The following is a 25320-nucleotide window of genomic DNA, read 5'->3' on the forward strand; positions in this document are numbered from 1 at the left end:
GGAGCGGGGGAGGAGGGGGAGAGCAGGGGGAGGAGCGGGAGAGTGGGAGCGTGATGTAGCCGCAGACTCACCCGCTCCTCCCCACTCCCACTCTCCTGGGCTCTCTTGCCCACTCTGTGGCCATCTGGCTGCCCCCTCCATCAGCCTCCCACACATGTGCACACTGGTGTGTTGTCGCCTGTGCTCACCAGACTAGATGTTCCTTGAGGTCCCCCTGGACTTTGTACCCCAAGCCCCCACCTCCTGTCTGGCACAGGACAGGCATTCAGGAGACATTTATTGGATCAATCAACCAAATTTAGGAAAACTATCATGCAATTAGGCTAAAGGCACGAGGCTGAATGTCCAGCCCGCTGTTCCTAAATCTGACCCTCACGTAACCCTTGCTCTTCCTGAAATATTAACCAGGCATCAATGCCTCTTAGATTTTTGAAAGCTGAGTGGGGTTTCCAGAATCGGTGTGTGGTGGGGATTTAATCCTTGTCTGGGCCTTTCAGCCGAAACATCTCCTCTTCCTAAGTCCCTCAAACATACCCACATCCACTGGACTTAGGGAGAAACCAGCAGCCTCTGCTCTGTAAATTCCAGTTTAAAAATGTACCACACAATATTCCTTCGGGTTAAGTAGGTGCCTTTATAATAAAAATGGAAGTGCTACAACCAGGGTAGAGAGATCAAACTCAAGTCGGGAAGAGAAGTCCGAGATCAGTCATTCGGAATAGGCGTCGTTTTTCATAAACATGCTGACTGTCTCAGTATGAGCCACTCCGGCTCCCACATGGGCGTGTAAATGGTCCTTAGTCGTTCAGCATCAGCAGCGCTGCTGGAGTGGCCGCCAGGTGCTGGATGCCATGCTGAGTCTTTTGCACACGTTAGGGAAAACTCAGGTTAAGGGATGTGAAGGAATACACCCAAAGTCACACAGCTATGACAGGCTGAGTTTAAGCCCGAGGTCACAGTCCTGTGGGATCCTAGAGGTGCAGGGAGGGTCAGGCTAGAGCATCTAAATGCAGAGCATGTCCGGGGGGCCCTGCAGCCCAGTGAGGCCTCCATTTCTGGGAAGCCGGGAGCCTTGGAGAAAGCTGACAGCCGCCAGCTGCTCAGTTCTTAATAATTAGGAGCAGTGGGTGGGGACTTGCCCTTTTTTGCAGCCCTGGTGAACCTGGGGAGGGCCTGGCAGCCACCTCTCCTGCAGCCTGCCCTGCCTGATCTTCTGTATTCAACACGCATCACTGGCCTCCGGGTTCCTGATTAAACCCCAGCTCTTCTGTCTGTTACTCTTGAACGTCACAGTGCGCACTGGCACTGTCATGCGTCCTCAGGTCCTCCATCAACAGAAGAGCACTTGGGACTCGCTGTCTCCTGTGGTACCCTCACTCCTGCCCAGAGTGGATGTGGGACCCCCATGCTAATGCCCTGTTTTCTCTTCCTCCTAGATGCTGAAGGAGTGGGTGGCCATCGAGAGCGACTCTGTCCAGCCCATGCCTCACTTCAGACAAGAGCTCTTCAGAATGATGGCGGTGGCTGTGGACATGCTGCAGCGCCTGGGGGCCCATGTGGCCTCGGTGGACATGGGTTCTCAGCAGGTGCTGTGGGGCTACCTCCCACCGAGGGAGCTGACCCTTCTAGATGTCAGTCGTGCCTTCCCGGGGGTGGCAAGGGAGAGGCTCATCCTGATCCTCAACCAAAACCCCCTGTAACCCCACTTCCCAATGAAGATGAAACATTCCACCTGGTCTCAGATGAGGCCATCTAATTGCTTTCCAGTCATATCAGGACTCCAGGGTTTGGTGGGCTTGTAGAAGCCGGTGCAGATGGCAAGTGAAGGTCGCCTTATTATGGAAAGGACCCCCTTGTATTCTTCCTTTCCTGCACACGATTCAAATCTCTCCTTTAAGAAAAGGAAATTGTCCTTTTCTTTAAATTCATATGCATCTTTCTCGAAGGGGCCATATCTAGAGCCGCATTTTTTTTTATCAGAACCATCTCCTAGAACTCCACTCCATCATAAATATCTGAAATCTAAGCACCCGATGCACTTATTTTAGCTCTGAGGAACCTCAGGATCATCCAGGTTTTCCAGGATTTGTCCACCTAATTTAATCCAGTTGTCATCTGCATTCTTACTGAAGAGCACATTCAGCTAATGATGCTAACTGTCGATGTGGATCTAAAGAAGTGCTTCACCGGCCAGGCACGGTGGCTCACCTGTAATCCCAGCACTTTCGGAGGCCAAGGCAGGCGGATCTCCTGAGGTCGGGAGTTGGAGACCAGCCTGACCAACTTGGGGAAACTCTGTCTCTACTAAAAGTACAAAAATTAGCCAGGTGTGGTGGTGCACGCCGGCAGTCCCAGCTCCTCGGGAGGCTGAGGCAGGAGAATCTCTTGAACCTCGGGGGCGGAGGTTGTGTTGAGCCAAGATGGCGCCATTACACTCCAGTCTGGATGACAGAGCGAGACTCCATCTCAAAAAAACAAAACAAAACAAAACACAACACTTTATTTTTAATGAGGTTTTATATCTTAATTAAAAGTGTCTCAGCTGGGCTCAGTATCTCACGCTTGAAATCTCAGCACTTTGAGAGGCTCAGGTGGGTGGATCACTTGAGCCTGGGAGTTTGAGACCAGCCTGGGCAACACGGCAAAACCTGTCTCTACCAAAAATACAAAAAATTAGCCAGACATGTTGGTGAGTGTCTGTAGTCTCAACTACTTGGAGGGAGGCTGAGGTGGGAGAATCACCTGAGCCTGAGGGTGCACCACTGTACTGCAGCCTGGGCAATGGGAGTGAGGCCCTGTATCCAACAGAAAAAAATAGTGTTTTATGGGACTCATTTTAGAGATGGAGAAACTGATGCTCAGAAAAATGATGTGGGCTCTCCAAGGACCCAGGGATAGCCTGGCCGGGACTCCCAATGTCATGTCTTTGAATTTTCTGAAAGAACAACACGGCCTTTTAAAAAATGATTCCTTATCATTCTGCAGCTGCCTGATGGTCAGAGTCTTCCAATACCTCCCGTTATCCTGGCCGAACTAGGGAACGATCCCACCAAAGCCACCGTGTGCTTCTATGGCCACCTGGATGTGCAGCCTGCCGACCGGGCTGATGGGTGGCTGACGGACCCCTACATGCTGACGGAGGTGGACGGTCAGTGGGGAGCTCGGGCTGCAGGGCAGTGCTGCCGCACATGGATGGGGGCTTGCTTGCAAGATTGAAGGGGTGAAGATGCGGCTCTGTCCCTGGGCTTCAGGTCTCTCCCTGCCATTAAAAATGCATAGGGCAGGTGCAGTGGCTCACGCTTATAATCCCAGCACTTTGGGAGGCTGAGGCAGGTGGCTTACTTGAGGTCAGGAATTCGAGACTAGCCTGGCCAACATGGCAAAACCCCATCTGTACTAAAAATACAAAAAATGAGCTAGGGATGGTCGTGGGTGCCTGTAATCCCAGCCACTTGGGAAAGTGAGGCAGGAGAATTGCTTGAACCTAGGAGGTGGAGGTTGCAGTGAGCTGAGATTGCACCACTGCACTCCAGCCTGGGCAATAGAGCAAGACTCCATCTAAAAAAAAAAAGAATGCAAGAGAGGCGGCTCTCATAGTCTCCTGATTGGTTCACTGGGGCTGTTCTTCTTCATTTGTGAAAAAAAGCTATAAACCTCTGTGCCTCTGGATGGAGGTTCTTGGGTGGTGAGGAAAGTAGTTGTCTGGGTCATTTTATTTTTTAACAGTAACAAACGTAATTTGCATTTTATAAAGAAAAAAGAAAGGTTAATAGAGATATACACATATCTTTTTTCATTCTTCTACTAACTGTAAAATCTCAAAATGAGAGGCTATGCCACATGGCATTCTGCAACAAATCCCCAATGGGTCTCTTTGGTGAACTTGGATAAAATAGCTAATTTTTATTAAGGCCAGCGGGATCTGTCTATTGCAAATTAGCTTATCTTATCTGACTAGCTGATGACTATACTATTTGTCAGGGAAGAAATCCAAGGATGTCTTATGTACAGTCTTATTTGTACATAAAAAGTCAAACTTTGCAATTTCATAGATTTTTTATTTATATTATTATATAAAGCACCGCTAACATTATTGCCCATGAAACTACATTGGTTTTTAATTCACTTGGCAGAGAAATCCACGCTTCTCTGAACATTCTTCTTCCCTTTTTAAAGGGAAACTTTACGGACGAGGAGCAACTGACAACAAAGGCCCTGTCTTGGCTTGGATCAACGCTGTGAGCGCTTTCCGAGCCCTGGAGCAGGTAGGTGGCGGCCGCGTCTGGGAGAGAGGAAGGGGAGGATGGTAACTGCAACTCTCTCTGAGTTGTCTGCTGTGTCCTGAGCAAACTGCCTTCGGTCACCTACTCTCCCCAGCAGTCTTTGAAGGGTGTACCACAATTGCGTCCATTTTACAGATAAGGAGAGTAAGGCTTGGGAAGGTCAGGGAACTCACCCAAAGTGGTGCAGCTAGTGGCAAGGCTGATACCTCAAGGACGGATTCCAGCCTGCACTGTTAACCACGTTAAAAGACAGGACACGGCCATAGACACAAGCCTGTGGCCAAGCTGCTATCTGATGGGACTTGTCTTTTTTTCTTTAATCTTTATTTTATCTTGCCTTGTCTTGTTTTGTCATCCCTTTCTTCTTATCACAAAGTATGATTTGCTAGCAGAGACACACACACACATTTTTAAAATGTATCAGCTACTTTGCAAATGATCAAGATAGGAATCTCCATGACATTCCACAGGAGTCCTTGGATCTCTTCCCTGAGAACACAGTGGTTCTCTTCAGATGTCCAAATAAGGGCTCTGGAGTGGAGGCAGGGGTACAGATTTGAGGAGGTGGGTCCCCTCCTCCCAGGCTCCAGAGGACATTGTAGGTGGACCCAGGTTTGTGCTTCAACACAAGGATGGTTTTATCTCAAGCCACTCTTCTGCTGTCTGCTAATCAATGTGCGTGGACACCGGCAGAGGATCGGCTCTAGCTGTGTAGCTTTGGGCAAATGACTTGACCTCTTCGGACCTCGGGTTCTGTTCTGTGAAAATGTGTGCACCCCTCCAGGTCAGTCTTGGGGTCTGCTTCCATCTCCCCTGTCCTGGGCGCCACCTCAGCCCTGTCCAAGGCTGCAAGGCTCGGAGGGCTGAGGGGCCACCCTGGCACCCTGTCCTGCAGAGCAGACCTGGGCTCCTGGGGTGTCTTTTCCTGAGGGTTATTCCGTCAGGTGTCGGGTGTTTCGCTCTCAGAAGTTTATTTTCTCCTGAGACATAAGCAGATGGGAGGGGACTTCAGTATTCTGACTCCATTCCTGAATCTCACAGAAGACAGGCTCAGGAATTCAGCACAGGTGTTGGCGGGCTCCCACTGACCACTGCAGAGGCGCCTTCTTATCCGTGACGCTCGAAGCACATATGCACTGAGCTTTCCATGGGGCCTTGGTTTCTCTCTCTGCCTGCCTCTCTCTTTTTTCCTCCCTCCTTTCTTTCTTTCTCCCTCTCTTTCTTCCTCTCTCTCCTTTTAAGGAACAGCAATCTTTATAAGACTGTTCCGATCAAAAGGCCAAAATCTGTTTTACTTTTAAAATTTCGACTCTGAAAATTACATAATCACAAAGAAAACAGAAGAAATACTCACTGCCCTTGGACAAGTCAGTTCATCTCTGAGCCTCACTTTTCTCATCTGTGAAGTGGGAATGATTGTTTCTGCCTCACAGGCTTGCAGGGATTCAGTGAAGAAACATCTACATGGTGCTAGTACTCACGGTCCTTCGTGAGCGCCCCTTTCTTCTCCGTTCCTGCCTTCTTCTTCTCTTCCTGCCTTGCCTACAGAGCTCTTAGAACACATTACCTCCCTGGACTATTTTCTAGGAGGCAGAGTGAGCACCAATATCCATATTTCACAGGTAGAGCAGTGAGCTGCCAAGGGGAGGCTTGGCAGACCCGGCAGCTAATGCATGCACCCTGCATGCTGAGTGCTCTGGGTTTGTATTTTATTAAACGTGACTTGCCGGAAAATTCTTAGGATTTCCATGTACTTCTCGGCAATTGTTTGCTAGTTCAGTGTTCATACAGAATCTTCAGATATTCAGATTTCAGAACTTCAGATGAGCTTCCTAAGACACACAGAAGCACAAGGGATTTGAACAAATCACTATCCCCAAATGCTCTTATCCAAATGAATGACTGATTTTCTAATTTTCTCATTTTAATGACTACATAACTTATTATTTTCTGATACATAATCCTGTGCTCATGTTGCATTTGTTAATCTGTGGTGAGTCAAGCCCACTTATTAGAACTGATTACAGTGTGCGTGCCGTGTCGTTTATCTGCATGTAAGCACTTTTAGAGTTCTACACGCATCCTGTGCCCTAGGAAAAGGCTTTGACCTCTCCTCTTCATGTGGTTCTCAAAGATATGAAGTTATAAATTATAAAGATACAAAAAGATCAAAACCAAATGGGGAAGCAGCATGTTGTAAAAATTTTAAAGGAGCTATTCTATGCCCTAATATTAACTAGAAAAAAAACTCAAGTTCCATTTTGCTGCAAGATCAAAGCTTTTGAATAAGTTAAAAGGCAGATTGAAATCATAGCTGAAAAATAACAGATACTTGAAGTAAAAATTATCCTGAGGCTTAACAATCTTTCAAAGGAAAAAGTTCTCCTTTTTCATGCTCAGAATTATGAGGGCAGAAAAGCGATTTGTAATTGCCTAACCTTTCTTTAAAAAGTCCTTTTGGGGAGAAGGAGAAAAATGCCTCCCTCTGTAGCCACACAGAGGGTATATCGAGAATTTGCTTTTCTGTAGTTGCTCCTTTCCCCAATTCGTGATCATAGCGATAAATTGGCAGACCATGTTGGAGGGCATGCACCAGGCGTTGCCTTGAATTCTCCTTCACAACCATGGTTACGCCATTGCTGAAACAGAACTGTGGGGAATGCAAATTCATACATTGAATGTAAATAATAATTTCATGTATTTATGTTATATATAAACAAATAGTGTATCTTCAAAGGTGAATGGGCAATGTATTAGTCTGTTTTCACACTGCCGATAAAGACATGCCTGAGACTGAGAGGAAAAAGAGGTTTAACTGAACTTACAGTTCCTCATGGCTGGAGAGGTCTCAGAATCATGGCGGGAGGAGAAAGGCACTTCTTACATGGCGGCAGCAAGAGAAAATGAGGAAGAAGCAAAAGTGGAAACTCCTGATAAGCCCATCAGATCTTGTGAGACTTATTCACTATCACAAGAATAGCATGGGAAAGACTGGCCCCCATGATTCAGTTACCTCCCCCTGGGTCTCTCCTACAACATGTGGGAGATACAGTTGAAGTTGAGATTTGGTGGGGACACAGCCAAAACATATCATTCCACCCCTGATGCCTCCAAATCTCATGTCCTCACATTTTAAAACCAACCATGCCTTCCCAGCAGTCCCCCAAAGTCTTAACTCATTTCACCATTAACCCGAAAGTCCACAGTCCAAAGTCACATCTGAGACAAGGTAATTCCCTTCCACCTATGAGCCTGTAAAATCAAAAGCAAGCTAGTTACCTTCTAGATACAATGTGAGTACAGGTATTGGGTAAATACAGCCATTCCAAATAGGAGAAATTTGTCAAAACAAAGGGGTTACAGAGCCCATGCAAGTCTGAAATCCAGGGGTCAAACTTCAAAGCTCCAAAATGATCTCCCTTGACCTAAGGTCTCACATTCAGGTTACGCTGATGCTGGAGGTGGGTTCCCATTGTCTTGGGCAGCTCTGCCCCTGTGGCTTTGCAGGGTACAGCCTCCTCCCAGCTGCTTTCATGGGCTGGCATTGAGTGTCTGCAGCTTTTCCAGGCACATGGTTCAAGCTGCCAGTGGATCTACCATTCTGAGGTCTGGAGGACTGTGACCTCTTCTCACAGCTCCACTAAGCAGCACCCCACTAAGGACTCCATATGGGGGCTCCGATGCCACATTTCCCTTTCTCACTGCCCTAGCAGAGGCTCTCCATGAGGCCCTCTCCCCCTGCAGCAAACTTTTGCCTGGGCATCCAGGCATTTCCATACATCTGCTGAAATCCAGGTGGAGGTTCCCAAACCTTAATCCTTGACTTCTGTGAACCCACAGACTCAACACCACATGGAAGCTGCCAAGGCTTGGGGCTTCCATCCTCTGAAGCCACAGCCTGAGCTGTACATTGTCTCCTTTCAGCCACAGCTGGAGCAGCTGGGACATAGGGCACAAGTCCTTAGGCTGCATGCAGCACGGGGACGCTGGGCCTGGCCCAGGAAATTATTTTTTCCTCCTGGGCCTCTGGGCCTGTGATGGGAGGGGCTGCCATGAAGGTCTCTGGCATGGCCTGGAGACATTTTCCTGATGGTCTTGGTGATTAACATTAGGCTCCTTGCTACTTAGGCAAATTTCTGTAGCCAGCCTGAATTTCTCCCCAGAAAAATGGGTTTTTCTTTTCTATCTTTTCTATCTGAACTTTTATGTTCTGTTTCCCTTTAAAAATGGAATGCCCTTAACAGTACCCAAGTCACCTCTTGAATGCTTTGCTGCTTTGAAACTTTTTCTGCTGGATACCTTAAGTCATCTCTCTCAAGTTCAAAGTTCTACAATCTCTATGGCAGAGGTGAAACATAAGAAGAGTCACCTTCACTTTAGTTCCTAACAAGTTCCACATCTCTATCTGAGGCCACCTCAGCTTGGACCTTATTGTCCTTATTGCTATTAGCATTTTGGGCAAAGACATTCAACAAGACTCTAGGAAATTCCAAACTTTCCCACATTTTCATGTCTTCTTCTGAGCCCTTCAAACTGTTCCAATCTCTGCCTGTTACCCAGTTTTAAAGTTGCTTCCACATTTTTGGGTATCTTTTCACCTATGACCCACTCTACTGGTACCAATTTACTGTATTAGTCCATTTTCATGCTGTTGATAAAGACATACCCGAGGCTGTGAAGAAAAAGAGGTTTAATTGGACTTACACTTCCACATGGCTGGGGAGGCCTCAGAATCATGGCGAGAGGCAAAAGGCACTTCTTACGTGGCAACAGCAAGAAAAAATGAGGAAGAAGCGAATCCTTGAGAAACCCATTAGATCTCCTGAGACTTACTATCACAAGAATAGCACAGGAAAGACTGGCCCCCATGATTCAATCACCTCCTCCTGGTCTCTCCCATAACATGTGGGAATTCTGGGAGAGATAATTCAAGTTGAGATTTGGATGAGGACGCAGCCAAACCACATCAGGCAACTTGTGCAGTTTTTTTTCTTCTGTTGTTACTCAGGATCTTCCTGTGAATATCAAATTCATCATTGAGGGGATGGAAGAGGCCGGCTCTGTTGCCCTGGAGGAACTTATGGAAAAAGAAAAGGACCGATTCTTCTCTGGCGTGGACTACATCGTAATTTCAGATAACCTGTGGATCAGCCAAAGGAAGCCAGCAATCACCTACGGAACCCGGGGGAACAGCTACTTCACGGTGGAGGTATCCACAGACAGCAGTGTGTGGGTGGAGGCCTGTGGGGGTGTGAATGGGAACGCCAACCCGTTGTGGAATCTTGGAGAGGAAGAGAAAGCCTTCCTGAGGACAGAGGGCCTTACCTGGAACACACAGCCTTCGGGGGGTGGGGGTGGGTACAGAGGTCTTGGGTTTGGAGAGGTTATGAACCTCCCGTCACTTGGAGTGGATGTGCCTGTGTGCATCGTTCTGGAGAGGGGATTCACAGGGGTTGGTGACTCACAAAGCAAAGCTTGGAAACTCTGGCTGTGGGATCTGCAGGCAGGTATGGCAGCCCACAGGGGGGTCAGCAGACTGCCTGATCAATGTGGGGGCAACTGTGCTGTGTCCTGCTCCCAGTGTGGGACCGCTGGCAACAGTGGCAGGAGACTTAAGTGCCATGGTCACGGGGAAGGGGAAGGAGCATTGGTGTTGCCCGAGGCCAGCGTCTGAATCCTGGCTTCTACCGTACCCAGTCTTCTGTGGGTGGCTTCACTTTGAGCCCTGGTTTCCCACCTTGAAAGACGGTACAGTAACTTTTCCAGCCTCCTCCCAGGATGGCCGTGTCATTACATGCAGCCTTTAGTTCAGGTTTGACATGTAGTCAGTTTCCTTCTCCCTTTCTCTTTTTCTAGTAATGCAGACAACTGGTGATAGCATGTGAGACTTAGAAGGTCCCTCCTGGGTAAATAGCTAATTGTTTCATCACATCAATCTTTTCTCTCGTATAACAATGTGTAGGCTAATAATCCATGCTCCATCCAATCCCTAGGCAGTTGTGAGACTCATGTCAGCACAGACACGGAAGCACACACGGCTGTGCGTTTGAAAAACAGTGGGTGTCTTCTGTTTGCCAGATAGGAGGATGCTAAGTCCTAAGGCTACAGGACTGAATGAAATAGGCTGTGCTCTCAGGAAGTTTACTCCTAGTGAGATACAGATACTAAAGACCTGTGGGGGTGACAAGGAAAACAGGAAGCAAGGACTGTCCTCTACAACGCTCTTTCAAGAAAATGGCTGTGAGAAGTGGGAGAGAGCTGGGACAACTGCCCGAGGAGGCCTTTAGGGGGCCACAGACGGAGGGAGCAGGTAGACCTAGGAGGGAGCACTTTTGAGAACAAAGGCACTGAGGAGGTGGGAGGGGCCCGCTCCAGGCCGAGGCGAAGAAAGTAACCTCTTCTGCGAGGGCCTTGGGCAGGTAGAGAGCTCAAAATCCTGGAGTTCCTTCCCTCCTTGCCTCTGTTTTTTTTTTTTTTTTTTTTTTTTCTGTGTAGTAGGAAGTGAGTGTATCTGCCAAGAAGTGATGGCTTGCAGTGGTCACTATGGGACACAGAGAAGAGAAGGGACGGGACGATGACGAAGGGCCTGGCAATGTTAAGGTCTGGAGTCAATTGTCCATGCAGATTGATGGCTTTCTGCAGCATGCTCAGTGGCCGGTGACAGAGAAGGCCCCAGTGGACAGGCTGGCCCAGGGCTTGAGGTTACTCCAGAGGGCTGTGGTGGAGAAAGTAGGTAGAGCTCATCAAGGTGTTGACCACAGAGGGGCTGACATGATCAATGGTGGTATTCTGGTTGAACAGGGGAAAAGACAAGAGCAGGAGGCCAATGTGGGACATCTTGGAAGGGTCAAAGGACTGGATGTCTTGATGAGGGCCAAGAACAGGTGGTACAGCAAAGTTACCAGAGAGGAGGAGAGGAGCTGTCATCAGGGTGTGAGACAGCCAGCTCAACATTTCCAAGTGAGACCGTCCACATTCCGAAGTAATTTAGCTAGCCTTATTGCCCAGTGAACTCAAAGTCTTAACGCTAAAGTGACCACACCAAAGATTGCTCTGGTGGTACACTGAGGACGGAGCGGAACAGAGAAAGACCAGCTGGGCCAGAAGGATGGGCGGGAATGAACAGAAGAATCAATTTCACAAAAGCCCAACCTCTAGAAATTGGTAATGGATTGGACATGGCATACATAGGAGAAGTCATGCTGGTAGGAAATAATTGCAGAAGAGGTTGAGTTTGGGTCTAGATCTCCTGAGTTTCAGAAACTAGAAGCATGCTCAAGTGGAATGCACTGTAAGCACCTCAGAGTTTTAGGTCTGGTGTTTAGGTAGAAGGTCAGACCTCCAGGGATGCACATTTAAGGGCATGGAGGTATTAATAGTATCCCTGCTTCACTGCATGGTCAGAGATAACCAGGTCCACACGTGTTTGTGTCTTTCCACAATTTCAGGCTTTTACTGATGCTATCTCAGTAATAAAAGCCATGGGCTCCACAGAGTTCCCAAGAAGGCAGTTCTCCTTAGAGCCTCCCATTCTCTTGGGAGTCAGAGCTACAGGCACACAGGCTCAAGCTACTCCACAAGGCAGTCAATATTGCAAAGCATGCATCGTGGTATACCTAGCCAATATGTAAATGTTATAGACTAAACATTCCACAACAAACAAAGGAACATTTACCATGAGGAGAGAAGGAGTCGGGCACAGTGGCTTATGCCTGTAATCCCAGCACTTTGGGAGGCTAAAGGCGGGTGGATCACCTGAGGTCAGGAGTTCAAGACCAACCTGGCCAACATGGCAAAACTTGGTTTCTACTAAAAAAAAAAAAAAAGCTGGGCACAGTGGTGTGTGCTTGTAGTCCCAGCTACTCGGAAAGTCAAGGCAGAAGAATCACTTGAAGCTGGGAGGCAAAGGTTGCAGTGAGCTGAGATTGCATCACTGCACTTCAGCCTGGGTGACAGAGTGAGACTCTTCTCAAAACAAGAAAACAAAACAAAAACAAAGAAAAGGGATAGGAAAACAGGTTAATGACCCAGTCCAGGGAGAGTGATATAGACAAAATGAATAACCTGGCCTTGCCCGAGTGGTCCAGTGATCTTGCAAGGAGGAGTCTTTGATCTGTGTAGAGCCTTTGGTGGCAGATGCTGGGTGCTTAGCAGAAGTGACAGCAGAACAGTGTCTGTCAAGTTTTGAGCTGCTGACATCCTGGTCATTTTATGACTGTAGAGGCCTCTGGTAAGAACCAACAGTGGAAGAATGCGTTTGGTTATGTCCTTGTCCAGCTGCATGCGGTCTTTACTGATGAGGCAGAACATCTAGTCCCTGTTGGCAAAGTGCCTCATGAAATGTAAGATGGAGTCTTTTTCTAAGATGGAGTCACTTATATCAAGGGTGCTGTATACATAAATGCTATCCTGTGAGCTCTTGAAGCTTGTGTAGAGGAAGGATGACCCAAGTATTAAGCTTTAGAAGTGGAAGGAAGGAAAGATGTCATTAGAGGAGATATTAATAGAATTGTCCTGCAGGCAAGAAAAGAAGAAAGAGAAGAAAGCTTCTCAGAAACCAAGGGAGGAAAGTTTTTCCAGAAAGAGGAGTGATTAACAATATGGGATGAAACCAAAAGGAAGACAGCTGTGTAAATGTCAATCATTTGGCCAAGGATTGCCTGGTCATCTTGGCTTAGAATAGGGTTGGTGGAAGAGCTGGGGAATGAGTCAGTTTCAGGGGATTCAGGAGACAGTGGGATTGAAGTAACGAACAGAGGGTAGGAACTCCAATCCACATGACTGAGAAACACGGAAAGTGAAGTCAGGTCTGGAGGTCGCCTCGCTGAGTTCTGAGGGACACAGCAGATATACCTTCCACCACATGAAATGCTTACACTAGAGGTACCAAGGCAGGAAGCATATCTCTTTTCTTTTATCTACTGTACAGGTGAAATGCAGAGACCAGGATTTTCACTCAGGAACCTTTGGTGGCATCCTTCATGAATCAATGGCTGATCTGGTTGCTCTTCTTGGTAATGCCTTGTTTTGTTTCATGTTTTTAAGCATCAGGGATCAACTAAAAGACAGTTCCACCTGATTCCATGTGCTTCTCCTTCTTGCTTTCTGAGCCAGCGCTGAACAAGGGTGTAGATGCTGACTGTTTCCTCCCCTGGGCTACCTGTTCCCTCCATTTATAAGTCAGTCTGCATTATTTCTTTTCATGGACTGAAACTCTTCTTCAGTTCACCTGTTTTCTTTTATTGGACATTGTGACACATGCAGCCATACTCAAGGACAAGAGGGCAGAGACTCAAAGGATGCAAAAGACTGAGAGGTCACCCTGACTTCCTTACTGCTGCTCCAAGAATGCCAGGCTGGGTGGGGGTGTGCTATTCCAAAGCCAGCTGAACCACAAGTTTAACTTCAATAGACTTGGCATGACTTTTTGAAGATAAATCAACAAAGGGATGATCAAAGGGGAAAGGTACTCAGTGATACACCAGGTGAGGCCCTTCACCCACTTTCTCACGAGTGTCTCGTTTCTCACTGTAGATAAGCCCTTCTGCAGATCAGCCTATGCCTTGAGGCATGTGGGTTCTGGGTGGGGGTGACCAGGTACGTCCTTGCTCTGCCACAGACCACCTGCATGACCCTGGCAGGTTACTTGAATTCTCTAGTCTTCGGTTTCTCATTTGTAAAGGGACACAATCGCCTATTTAGCTAGTATTGTTCTGAAGGTGCCAACAGATGATGTGTGCAGAACACTTGCCACGGAGGCTGGAACGCAGCATGTCCATCAGTGAGTAATGGCTTGCACTGGCCTGACTCCAGAGATGGTGTCAAATATGACAGCACCACTTGGCTTCATTTTTCAAGGTTGCTGTGACCCTGAGTGGCACAGCAATGCTGATGAATTCCCTGATTGTCCCAGTGCTGTCCTTGATTTCTTGTGGATTGCTGGTTTGTGCAACAGGGAGTTGTGTGTTTTTTTCAGCGAGGCTGTTTGCCCAGGCTCAGTTCACCTACAGCTGTTCTAGGCCTCAGGGCCGCCCATGGTGGGTTCCCAGGGAAGCAAAGGAAGTTTAAACTCTAGGGGCCTCACTTATAGGAGCTCCTTCCGCAGTCCTGGCTCATTATTTTATGACACTCATCATTTTATATTCATAATCCGGTGTTCTTTTTAAAAAAGAGGTTCACACATTACCTATGCTTTAGACCCTGCAAAACCTTGCTCTGCTCCACCTGGCATGCATAGCTTCTTTATGCAAACTTCACAGCATGGCCAAGGTGGGTAAATTGCTTGAGCTCAGGAATTTGGGACCAGCCTGGGCAACATGGTGAAACCCTGCCTGTACAAAAACTACAAAAATTAGCCAGGTGTGATGGTGCAGGCATGTAGTCCCAAGCTACTTAAGAGGCTGAGGCAGGAGGGTCGCTTGAGCCTGGGAGGTGGATATGGCAGTGAGCTGAGGTAATTGTGCCACTGCACTGCAGCCTGGATGACAGAATGAGACCCTGTCTCAAAAAAATAAAAAGGAAAAAGAGAAGGCAAAAAATATTTAATAACGCGCCCTTTTTGGGCAGAAAAATTGCCAAACAGCATTTACTCCATTGGCCTCTGTAGTCAGAGACTACTGAGGTAGAATGGGCCCAGATGGTCCGGGTCTGGGAGGATCTCCTCAAGGTCTTCAGCATCAGTTTTCGTTGTACAGCTTTCTCCTCCTTCATTCTTCCAATCCGAATCACGAAATTTATCTATATTTCTACCATCTGTCTATCCAGCCAGCCATCTATTATCTCTCTATCCATCTATCTATCATCCATCCATCCATCCATCCATCTATCCATCTGTCTATCTATCTATCCTTCTGTGGCCTTCCAGTTTTCCTGAAATATAAGTCTTGGAAGATATTTCCCATGTCTGACAATTTAGGCAGAATACAACCAGGCATTTTCTTTTAAAGCTTTTAAATGGTTTCCAGGAGAACTCAGAAAGTATGCAACTTACTATTTTGGGGAGTGGAGGTTAATTTTCTGTTTTACCAGAATGAATCTTTTCTTCCCCAGGAAATGCATCTGAAATCTTTTGCAGCACATTTTGCTTTTCCCACAAGCATGATTGCTGCATGCATCTTTCTAGATCTCAGGGCTTCAGCCAGGCACAGGATCCAGGTCAGCCCCACAAGTGCACAGTGCTCTGCTAAGGAAGATTCAGCTCAGGCTCATGAACAAAAGTAAAAATGTGGTTTTACTTTCTTTAGTTTTGGTGCAAATCAAATAATCATTCCACAGTGGAGTAATTTCTGGATTGTGTCCTCTATGTGGTTTTCATATGTTTTGTACAAAAACACAAGGACATAGTGTTGAGCTTTGGTGTTTATCAGATGACAAGCAGGAATTTTGCTTGCCAGCAGGCCGGGCTATAGTGGAGCTGCCTGGACTCCCAGGGTCCCTGATGTCAAGTGAGAGTCGGTTCTGCTGTGTCCACTCCTGCAGGCTGACAAACAGCCATACACACTAGACAGGGTGCAGGGAATCCACGGGCAGCCCTTGCCTTGTGCCAGCTCCTAACCCCTCTGTCTCTGCTGTGATTATGCACAGGCAATAAATGCTAGTGAGCGCCAGCTCTGTGAAATGCAGATAACCTCCGCTAGGGATACAAAGCAAAACCATGTAAGTTCCCTGTCTGAAAAGAGGCTTCCTGTGCAGGGGAGGCAGGAGCCGGTACGAGCATACTTGGTTTACAAATCGAGCTCTAACCTTCTGTGGTTCCCCTTTGCCCACATTTTCCTACTCTTTTCATTCCTCTAAAAGCCATAAAACAGAAAAGGCCATTGAACCAAAGGCTTTTTTTTTTTTTTTGAGACAGAGTTTCACTCTTGTTACCCAGGCTGGAGTGCAATGGCGCGATCTCGGCTCACCGCAACCTCCGCCTCCTGGGTTCAGGCAATTCCCCTGCCTCAGCCTCCTGAGTAGCTGGGATTACAGGCACGTGCCACCATGCCCAGCTAATTTTTTGTATTTTTAGTAGAGACGGGGTTTCACCATGTTGACCAGGATGGTCTTGATCTCTTGACCTCGTGATCCACACGCCTCGGCCTCCCAAAGTGCTGGGATTACAGGCTTGAGCCACCGCGCCTGGCCAAGGCATTTTTTTTTGAGATGGAGTTTCACTCTGTCGCCCAGGCTGGAGTGCAGTGGTACAATCTCGACTCCCTGCAACCTCCACCTCCTGGGTTCAAGTGATTCTCCTGCCTCAGCCTCTTGAGAAGCTGAGACTACAGGTACGCGCCACCACGCCCAGTGAGTTTTTGTATTGTAGTAGAGACGGGGTTCCACCACGTTGGCCAGGATGGTCTTGATCTCCTGGCCTTGTGATCCACCTGCTTTGGCCTCCCAAAGTGCTGGGATTATAGGCGTGAGTCAGCATGTCCAGCTGAACCAAGGGCATTTTTGTAAGTGCCAAATATGCAATGTTATTTAAAATGTTCAAATCCAAGACAGCTGCTGGGCATGCAGGATTCTGTTTCCTGTGGGCAGTTTTCAAAGGCACCCTCTGCCTTCCTTGCGTGCCCCAAGACAGCAGTGGTAACTGTGGAAATGACATCACGTCATGATTGTAAGAGGAAAATGAACAGCAGGGGAGGGGACAAACTCTTAAGCATACTATTTTCATTCAAATGCTTTCAATATTAAAGAACTAGGCTACTTGGGAGGCTGAGGCAGGAGAATTGCTTGAACCGGGAGGCAGATTGCAGTGAACTGAGATGGTGCCACTGCACTCCAGCCTGGGCGACAGAGTAAAACTCTGTCTAAAAAAAAAAAAAAAGAAAGAAAGAAAAAGCCATTTCTGCCAAAATCACAGCCTAATTCGTTAAGGACATCTGGATCACCACCACCCCACAACTGGCAATGTCTGACGATACCAGCTGAAATGACACCGTTCAGTTTCACACTTCCAACATGAGCCCCTGGTGCAGGTGGGCACTCTCATGTTGGGGCCTGTAGTCCTCAAATCTTTCTCTCAAAAACATCAAATGTCTTGCCAAGTTATATAAAAATTTTGACCATGAAGATTGTGCCCATCCCGTCCTAGACAACCTCCCAGGCCCACCCGTCGAGCTGCGGTCTCCTTGGCTTCCCGGGTTTGCCGGTGACCTCTGTGTTGACTCCTCCGTGCTCCTGCACAGCCCCTGCTGCTCATGAGTGCTCCTGCTGCTGACCCCCCTGCGTTTCTCTACCTGTGGCTTTCCAGCTGGGTTATGAGCACTTGTGTGTCTTTCGTGCCTTGCAGCTCCATCCTTACCCAGAAGAGTGTCGGCAGAAGTTTAGGGACATACGCTCAAGGGAAGACTTCGTGATTGCATTATCAGTGGGGACTCATTGAGCTGTCTTGGAGACATTTGTGTGTCATTTACATCAGTGTACTTCCTGGCTGCGTTTTGCCTTTGATAAGTATTTTCTCCAGAGTGTGAGCAGTATTTACTGAATCTCAACCGCTGCTGCTTTTATGGATATTTAGTGATGGTTTTGTCCATGTGTGTTGATCTATATAGCATACTGGTATATATAGAGGATTTTGTGGCCATGATGGTGTCTCATGGAGTGGATCTGAAGGTTATAATACTTTTAATCAAAAAGGAGTCTTTATTATAATTGTGTGTGTGTGTGTGTGTGTGTGTGTGTGTGTGTAGGGGAAGTTGAGAAGGGATGATGAAAATTTTTGGTTTCTCAGGTATGGATGTATGTAGGTGTGTATACGTGTGTGTGTGTGTGTGTGTGTGTATATATATATATATATATATATAATTTTTTTTGAGACATGGTCTCTTCATCATCCAGGCTGTAGTGCAGTGATGCGATCATGGCTCACTGCAGCCTCAACTTCCTGGGCTCAAGTGATCCTCCCGCCTCAGCTTCCTGAGTAGCTAGGTCTACAGCCATGTGCCACCATGCCCCACCAATTTTTGTATTTGTTGTAGAAATGGGGTCTCGCCATGTTGCCCAGGCTGGTCTGGGACTTGGGCTCAAGCAATCCACCTGCTTTGACCCCCCAAAATGCTGGGAATACAGATGTGAGCCACCATGCCCAGCATGTATTTTAAATGTTTTATGAAGAACAAGTATTACTTTTTTAACTCAGAATAAGATAAAACCAAAACACAAACCTTGTTTATGACATGAAAGGCATAGCTGAGAATGTGAACGTGATGCAGGTAACTCGCTCTGGCTTCATCTGTGGCAGGCCCAGGTGTTTTCAGCCTCACCTTTGACAAGGTGAACCCTGAGGCAGGGCTGACTCTGGCTGCGTGAGCCTGGTGACCAGCTCCTTTCTCTGACGGTCACTTCTTGGATGGAGTTGCTGCCGATGGCTTTGGCCATGGGGACCCGGACAGTCATGAGGCCTGCTGCAACCCCAAACAGTTATCCATGGTCTAGCTCCAGGACCACAATGTCGGCACACTCCTTATTTCTACCTGGCTGTGTTTTCTGTGTGTGTTTTGCAGGTAGCCTGGTAGACTCGTCCGGTCACATCCTGGTCCCTGGAATCTATGATGAAGTGGCTCCTGTTACAGAAGAGGAAATAAATACATACAAAGCCATTGATCTGGACCTAGAAGAATACCGGAATAGCAGCCAGGTGGCGAAATTTCTGTTCGATACTAAGGTATGGCCACAGATTGCTGGATAACCTGGAAGAGGCATCAGGCTTGTAGATTGCATTTGCCCACTGTCCAGATCATTGTCTGGTGTTAATCTGTGCATCTTAGAACCCAAAGCGGATGTTGATTCCTAGGCAGGTTTGACTTTCACAGAGCCACTTCCCTGTGGTCTGGATCAACCAGTCCTTTTTCTCTGGGGTCTAGGTGGCACTGGCTTCTGGCACTTAACCACAAGCAGTTACCCATTTCACAGCCCTGTTTTTCCAAAGCTGTTTATTAACCTAGATCCCATGCTGGCCTTCGGCCAGTGAACTGGACTTCTTACCTGTTCAAAGACTGAGAAGAGTCTGAGATGATGCCAGTCCCAAGACCTCAAAGTGTTCATTTTTCCAGATAAAACCAGGAGCCTTAGGGTCTGATCTGTAAGTGAATACATGGTTGCCTCAGTGGACTAAGTAAACACAAAGCCAAAAGCATTCCTTACAGGCAAATGAGAATTGTTTTGCTTTTCTCCTCCTCTTTCTGTGGAGCTTGCTTGCCTGACAAGGTGTTTGGCGGCCAGGGCTGGTTCCTGGGGAAGGGACCCAGAGGGAAAAGCAAGCTGAAAAGAGCGATAGAGTGAGTTACTATGAAGCACGCTTCTTCCCGCAGACCAGCGCGAGGATGGCCAGAAGAAGAAAGAAAACTGGCCGGAACATCTGTAGCGTTCTTTGACGTCTTCTGAATAAGAAAATGCATTCCCTACATACGTTATTATTATTACATGAGTGGGGATGGAAATTTATACTTGGACCCAAATTTCTGAAAGGGCCCCTTTGTCATGGCCATACCACCCTGACCGTGCCCAATCTCATTGAAAGGGCCCCTTTGCCATTCGTTAACTGGAAACTGCAGATCTTGGGCAAAGGCGGCACTCTGGAGGAGGGAACGGCTTGGGTAGGCGAAGGCGTTTGAGGACAGCGGAGAGTTTATGTCCTGAGGGAAAAGTCCTCCGTGTGTCAGGCGCAACTGACCAAGGTGACAGTTAACATGTCCTGAATGGTGTCTCAGAGGAACCGTGGGGTGGTAACACACGCAACCCAGATCCACTGGGTTCTAATTAGGCCTCCTTTGGATAATTGTGTTTTAATGTAGGAGGAGATTCTAATGCACCTCTGGAGGTACCCATCTCTTTCTATTCATGGGATTGAGGGCGCGTTTGATGAGCCTGGAGCTAAAACAGTCATACCTGGCCGAGTTATAGGAAAATTTTCAATCCGTCTGGTCCCTCACATGAATGTGTCCATGGTGGAAAAGCAGGTAACGAACGTTGTCATTCTGTCTAGCAGCATGGTCTCTGACTCCTGCACATCACGGCTTAGTGAGCACTGCGGCTGCTACTGTTGGAGTATCATTTTTTGCAGAACAAGAGAAGTGGAACAGATGTCAAGAAACCAGTATTGTCCAGCGCAGTGGCTTGCACCTGTAATCCCAGCACTTTGAGAGGCCAAGGCTGGCGGATCCCTTGAGCGCAGGAGTTGAAGGCTGCAGTGAGCTATGATTGCACCACTGCACTCCAGCCTGGGTGACAGAGTGAGATACTGTCTCTTAAAAAAAAACAAACAAAAAGAACTCCATCTTTTTCCTCGAGTATATGCAATTACAGCAGCCAGACAAATAACCATTTGAAGCTAGAGTGCTAAGGAAATTTGAAAGTTCGGTGGTAGATAAAAAGCAAGATTGCTTTACACATTGAGGGAGGATAGGGTAGGGAACTGCCTGTGCTTGGCCAGAAGCCTCTGATGAGGCTTCAATCATCAGATTCCCATCGTGTCTGAGATGGACCGTTTGGAAGTCCCAGGCCTCAATCATCAGATCCCATCGTGTCTGAGATGGGCCCTTTGGAAGTCCCAGGCCTCAATCATCAGATTCCCATCGTGTCTGAGATGGACCCTTTGGAAGTCCCAGGCCTCAATCATCAGATTCCCATCGTGTCTGAGATGGACACTTTGGAAGTCGCCATTTTTTGTTTGTTTGTTTGAGACAGAGTTTCGCCCTTTAGCGCAGGCTGGAGTGCAGTGACCAGATCTTGGCTCACTGCAACCTCTGCCTTCTGGTTTCAAGTGATTCTCCTGCCTCAGCTTCCTGAGTAGCTGGGACTACAGGTGTGCCCACCACACCCAGCTAGTTTTTGTATTTTTAGTAGAGACAGGGTTTCACTATGTTGGCCAGTCTGGTCTTGAACTCCTGATCTCCTGATCCACCCGCCTCAGCCTCACAAAGTGCTGGGATTACAGGAATGAGCCACCGTGTCGGGCCTAGAAAGAATTTTAAGGAAAATGTTTTCTGGAAGGAGTTATGTATCCAAATTACCAACCAATTATCAATTTGACTCAAGTTAGTTTCAGAGACTGGACTCTTGAATGAATGAGCTAAAGGAATACCTCATCGCAACCCTCAGCCCCTCTCCATCCCATTATCCCCCTTTATTATCTTCTTACCACTAATTACATTCTAAAATAGTCTCTCTTTCTCTCTCCCTCCCTCCCGCCTTCCTTCCCTGCCTCTCCTGCCTTCTCTCCTCCCTCCCTCCTCCCTTTCCCATCATCTCCCCCTTCCCTCCCCTTCCAATCCTGTCCCTCCCTTCCCCTCCCCTTCCGTCTCCCCTCTCCTCTCCCATCTCTCCTCTCCTCTCCTTTCCTTTCCTTTTCCTTCCCTCCTGTTTCTTCCTCCTACCCTCCTTCCATCCTTTCCTCTCCTCTCCTCTCCCCACTCCCCTCCCCTCCTATCTCCACTCCCTCCCCCTCCCTTCCCTTTCCTCTTCTCCTTCCCTCCTTCCTCCTGCCCCTTCCTTCTTTTTGGAGGTACTCCCCCTCTTTCTCATGACATATAAACTCCAGGGCAGGGCCTTCCTTGTCTTGTTCACAGCTGTATCCGCAGCACCTAGAACAGTCTCTGGCACATGACAGGTGTTCTATAAATGTGTGCTGAGGGAATTAATGGAAGAAATTTGAGTGTGGCACCGCCCCGGGAGGCTTTCCACAGTAACATTGAAAAAGGAGCAGGAGGGGAGAGAATGAGGCAGAAATGAGGCTCCTCCAGTTGAGCCTGGAGTTGCTTCCACTTCTTGGAAATTTCCCAAATGCTAATACTCCCCAAACATTCAGAGGGTACCGAGGAGTCCAAAAAGCGAAGGTTTCAGATGAGAAGTCCTGCTGGTGTTCGGCTTCCTCACTTTCAACAGCGATGCTCCAGCACCTCCGTGTGTGAGACACTGCGGTTGGAAGGGGTGGGGGGCCAGGACTGCAAGGTAGAGGACAGAGGGGAGTCCCCCTCTGGGTGCAGCCCAGGCTTGCCTGCTCTCAGCACTGAAGAAGGCTCTCACTCTTGCCCTCTGGCAGAGCGAAGGGAAAATCACAGCACTTGAATGTGTCAGGTTGGGGCTTCTTGATGGAATACTATGCTCACTGTGGAAGAGAATAACTTGACATTTTCTCTTCTTATTGAAAACATCACCTTTTAGGTGACACGGCATCTTGAGGATGTGTTCTCCAAAAGAAATAGTTCCAACAAGATGGTTGTTTCCATGGCTCTAGGACTACACCCATGGATCGCAAATATTAACAACACCCAGTATATCGCGGCAAAAAGAGCCATCAGAACAGGTGGGACCTTGAGATCTTCTGACTGGCCAGTCTGCAATGGGCCTCAGGGGTGGTACCCATGGGACTGCGGGTAAAGCAGACACTTTTAAAACTCAGAAATCGACTCTCCTTTAATATCAAACAATTGTTGAATGCATGGCATGCACAGGGCACGCTATACACACCATCTCAAGTAATCCTCCCAATGGTCTTCCCCATCTGACAGAGGAATAAATGAAGGCTTACAGACACCAAGCATTTCGACAGAAGGCACCCAGCTCACAAGTGGCAAAGCCTCTGTTCAAATTTAAGTCTGGAGACCTGAATTTTGGGGAAAATGATGGACTAGAAAACCTTCAACCCCCCCAATACAAAACTCATAGAAATGTTGCTAACATGTAAAAATGTCCTTTCAAAACACAGGTTAGGCCAGGTGTGTGATGGCTCAAGCTTATAATCCCAGCAGTTTGGGAGGCAGAGGTGGGAGGATCACTTGAGTTCAGGAGGTGGAGAACAGCCTGGACAATATGGTGGATCCCCCCATCTCTATAAAATATATAAAAATTAGCTGGGTGTGGTAGCACATGCCTGTAGTCCCAGCTACCCAGGAGGCTGAGGCAGGAGGATTGCTTGAGCCCAGGAGGTTGAGGCTGCAGCGAGTTGTGATCATGCTACTGCACTCCAGCCTAGGGGACAGAGTGAAAAATGAAAAATGGAAAAACACAGCTTAGGTTGTGTGGCATCAGAGGAAACCCTTTAGGGTTAAAAATGAAGGAGAACCTAAACTCTAGGGGAGTGAATAAGCAGACCCTGGGTTGGCCTGCAGGGATCTGCTCTTCCTGGTCACAGAGAGGCTGGGGCTTTCATGGCCTTGGGCCAGAGTGAGGCAGGAAGTTGAAAACGAGACCCCCTATATACAGGCAGGGCATCCCCCAACGAGACCATCCTATGTGTGTGTGTGTGTAAGCACAACTGTCTTTGCTTGGATGTTGGACGGGCACAAGGTCTCCCCTGGGAATTTTTAATCACGGACACTTGCCCCCGTGGGTCTGGGTCTTTAATGTTTACCTAGTGTGTGGTCCCGGCCTCCCCAGTGCCGTGGCTGGACGCAAGCACAGCACTGCCCTGGAGGACACAGACCCCAGGCAGGCCAAGGAGATTCTGCAGGAGCTTCCTGGAGATGAGCTTGCTGGATAAAATTACAAAACGCACATGAAACCCCATTCCAGTGTGTCTGACCCTAAAGCCAGTGGTCTCTTCACAACGCCACATCACTTTTCTGGAAGGCAGTGCAGCTCTATTTGGAACTTCTTTGGTGGTTCCTGCTTTAAGTCCAGGCACTTCACTGTCCTGGGTACAGCCATGTGTTGGGCTGAGCAGAGGGTGTGTACTTGGGTGCTGGCTGTGGCATCAGGGAGCAGGAACACCCAGTCTCCTTGACTTCTGCACCAGGAGGGGGACCATGCCAACAACAGCAGGATTGGGGTTCTCCCCAAAGCAGGAGGTTCTGGGTCTCTCCAAAAGCCAGGTGGAAAAGCAGTGGTGTGTGTTTAGATAGACCTATGGCATCCTATTACAGATGCGGCCTGAGGCCACATTGGCTAATGGTGGCAAAGCCGGAATGGGAAGCCCAGATCTCCTTGAAGCACTAACTCTCTCTCTCGGGGTTATCAGTACAAGGGAAACAGACACGGAAAACCAGAGAACAATCCAAGACATGGAGCCATGCCTCTTTACATCAGCATTCCTGCTGCCCCCAATATAGCAGGTATTTTGCCAATAAACTTTAGGATTGAAGAAATGTGATAGCAGCTGAAGAGAGGTGTGTGTTTGAAATATCAAGGTGGACAATAATAGACGGGTCTGAAACAGCCTTTCGGGAATGCAAAAGGCGCCTTCCGGTCTATTTGTGTGCTCAACTGGTTCTGCTAACAAGGTACATTGCTTTGATTCGTATCCATCTTGCTCTGTGAATACAGAAGAGGCGGCATGTTCTCTTAGGTTTCTTGGTTTCATTCTGCATCCCTGCTCCCTCACTGGCAGCATGTCCTCTAAGCTAGAAGTTCATCTCTTTCTAAAACCTGGGATAGCAGTTAAAACTATTTTATGCGATGGTCTGAAAATTGCCAGAAACATTCTGACATTTGAGTGATAGTACAGCTACTGGCATATCTGTCACCAAAAAGTCCCACTTCCATGGTATTTAATTCATGAAGAAACAAGAAAGATAGGAACATTGTCTTGTGTCATGCCAAAAATGCATGACCACTTCCAATCACAAGATAACATCAGACAAACCCAGAATGAGGGATATTTTACAAAACCTCTAATTGATAAGCTTCAAGCTGGTCAAGGTCATGAAAGACAAGGAAATACTCAGAAACGTCCACAACATACAAGAAACTAAGAAGCAATAATAAAAATGCAGTTTGGATTCTGGATCAGATCCTGGAGTGGAAAAAGGGAAAGATTGGTGAAATTTAAAGTCCGGAGAGTATTTAGTAGCATTGCACCGTCGTCAGTTTCCTTGCTTTGATCACTTTGTGTTAGTTACATAAGGTTAGGGAAAGCAGAGTAAGAGATAGATGGGAGCTCTCTCTGTATTATTTTTGCAACTTTTCTAAATTCTAAACTTTTCTAAAATTAGTTTAAAATAAAATTTTTATTTGCAATATTATTTATTTATTTATTTTGAGACAGAGTCTCGCTCCATCACCCAAGCCGGAGTTCAGTGGCAAGATCTCAGCTCACTGCAACCTCCACCTCCCA

At 47.6% G+C, this 25320-nt stretch overlaps 1 protein-coding gene across 1 annotated transcript in view; it reads left to right on the forward strand.

The window, feature by feature from the left end:
• CNDP1 (carnosine dipeptidase 1) overlaps positions 1 to 25320 on the forward strand; it is a 30712-nt gene that overhangs the window by 3310 nt on the left and 2082 nt on the right. Inside the window, exons 3-10 of the mRNA XM_037738146.1 lie at positions 1437 to 1586; positions 2986 to 3148; positions 4177 to 4265; positions 9292 to 9492; positions 13213 to 13297; positions 18773 to 18933; positions 20063 to 20227; positions 22431 to 22572. Of these exons, the coding sequence (XP_037594074.1) occupies positions 1437 to 1586; positions 2986 to 3148; positions 4177 to 4265; positions 9292 to 9492; positions 13213 to 13297; positions 18773 to 18933; positions 20063 to 20227; positions 22431 to 22572 (1156 nt within the window). The remainder of the gene's footprint in view (positions 1 to 1436; positions 1587 to 2985; positions 3149 to 4176; positions 4266 to 9291; positions 9493 to 13212; positions 13298 to 18772; positions 18934 to 20062; positions 20228 to 22430; positions 22573 to 25320) is intronic.

Source organism: Cebus imitator, unplaced genomic scaffold, assembly GCF_001604975.1.
Source record: "Cebus imitator isolate Cc_AM_T3 unplaced genomic scaffold, Cebus_imitator-1.0 Scaffold49, whole genome shotgun sequence".
NCBI classification, from domain to species: domain Eukaryota; kingdom Metazoa; phylum Chordata; class Mammalia; order Primates; family Cebidae; genus Cebus; species Cebus imitator.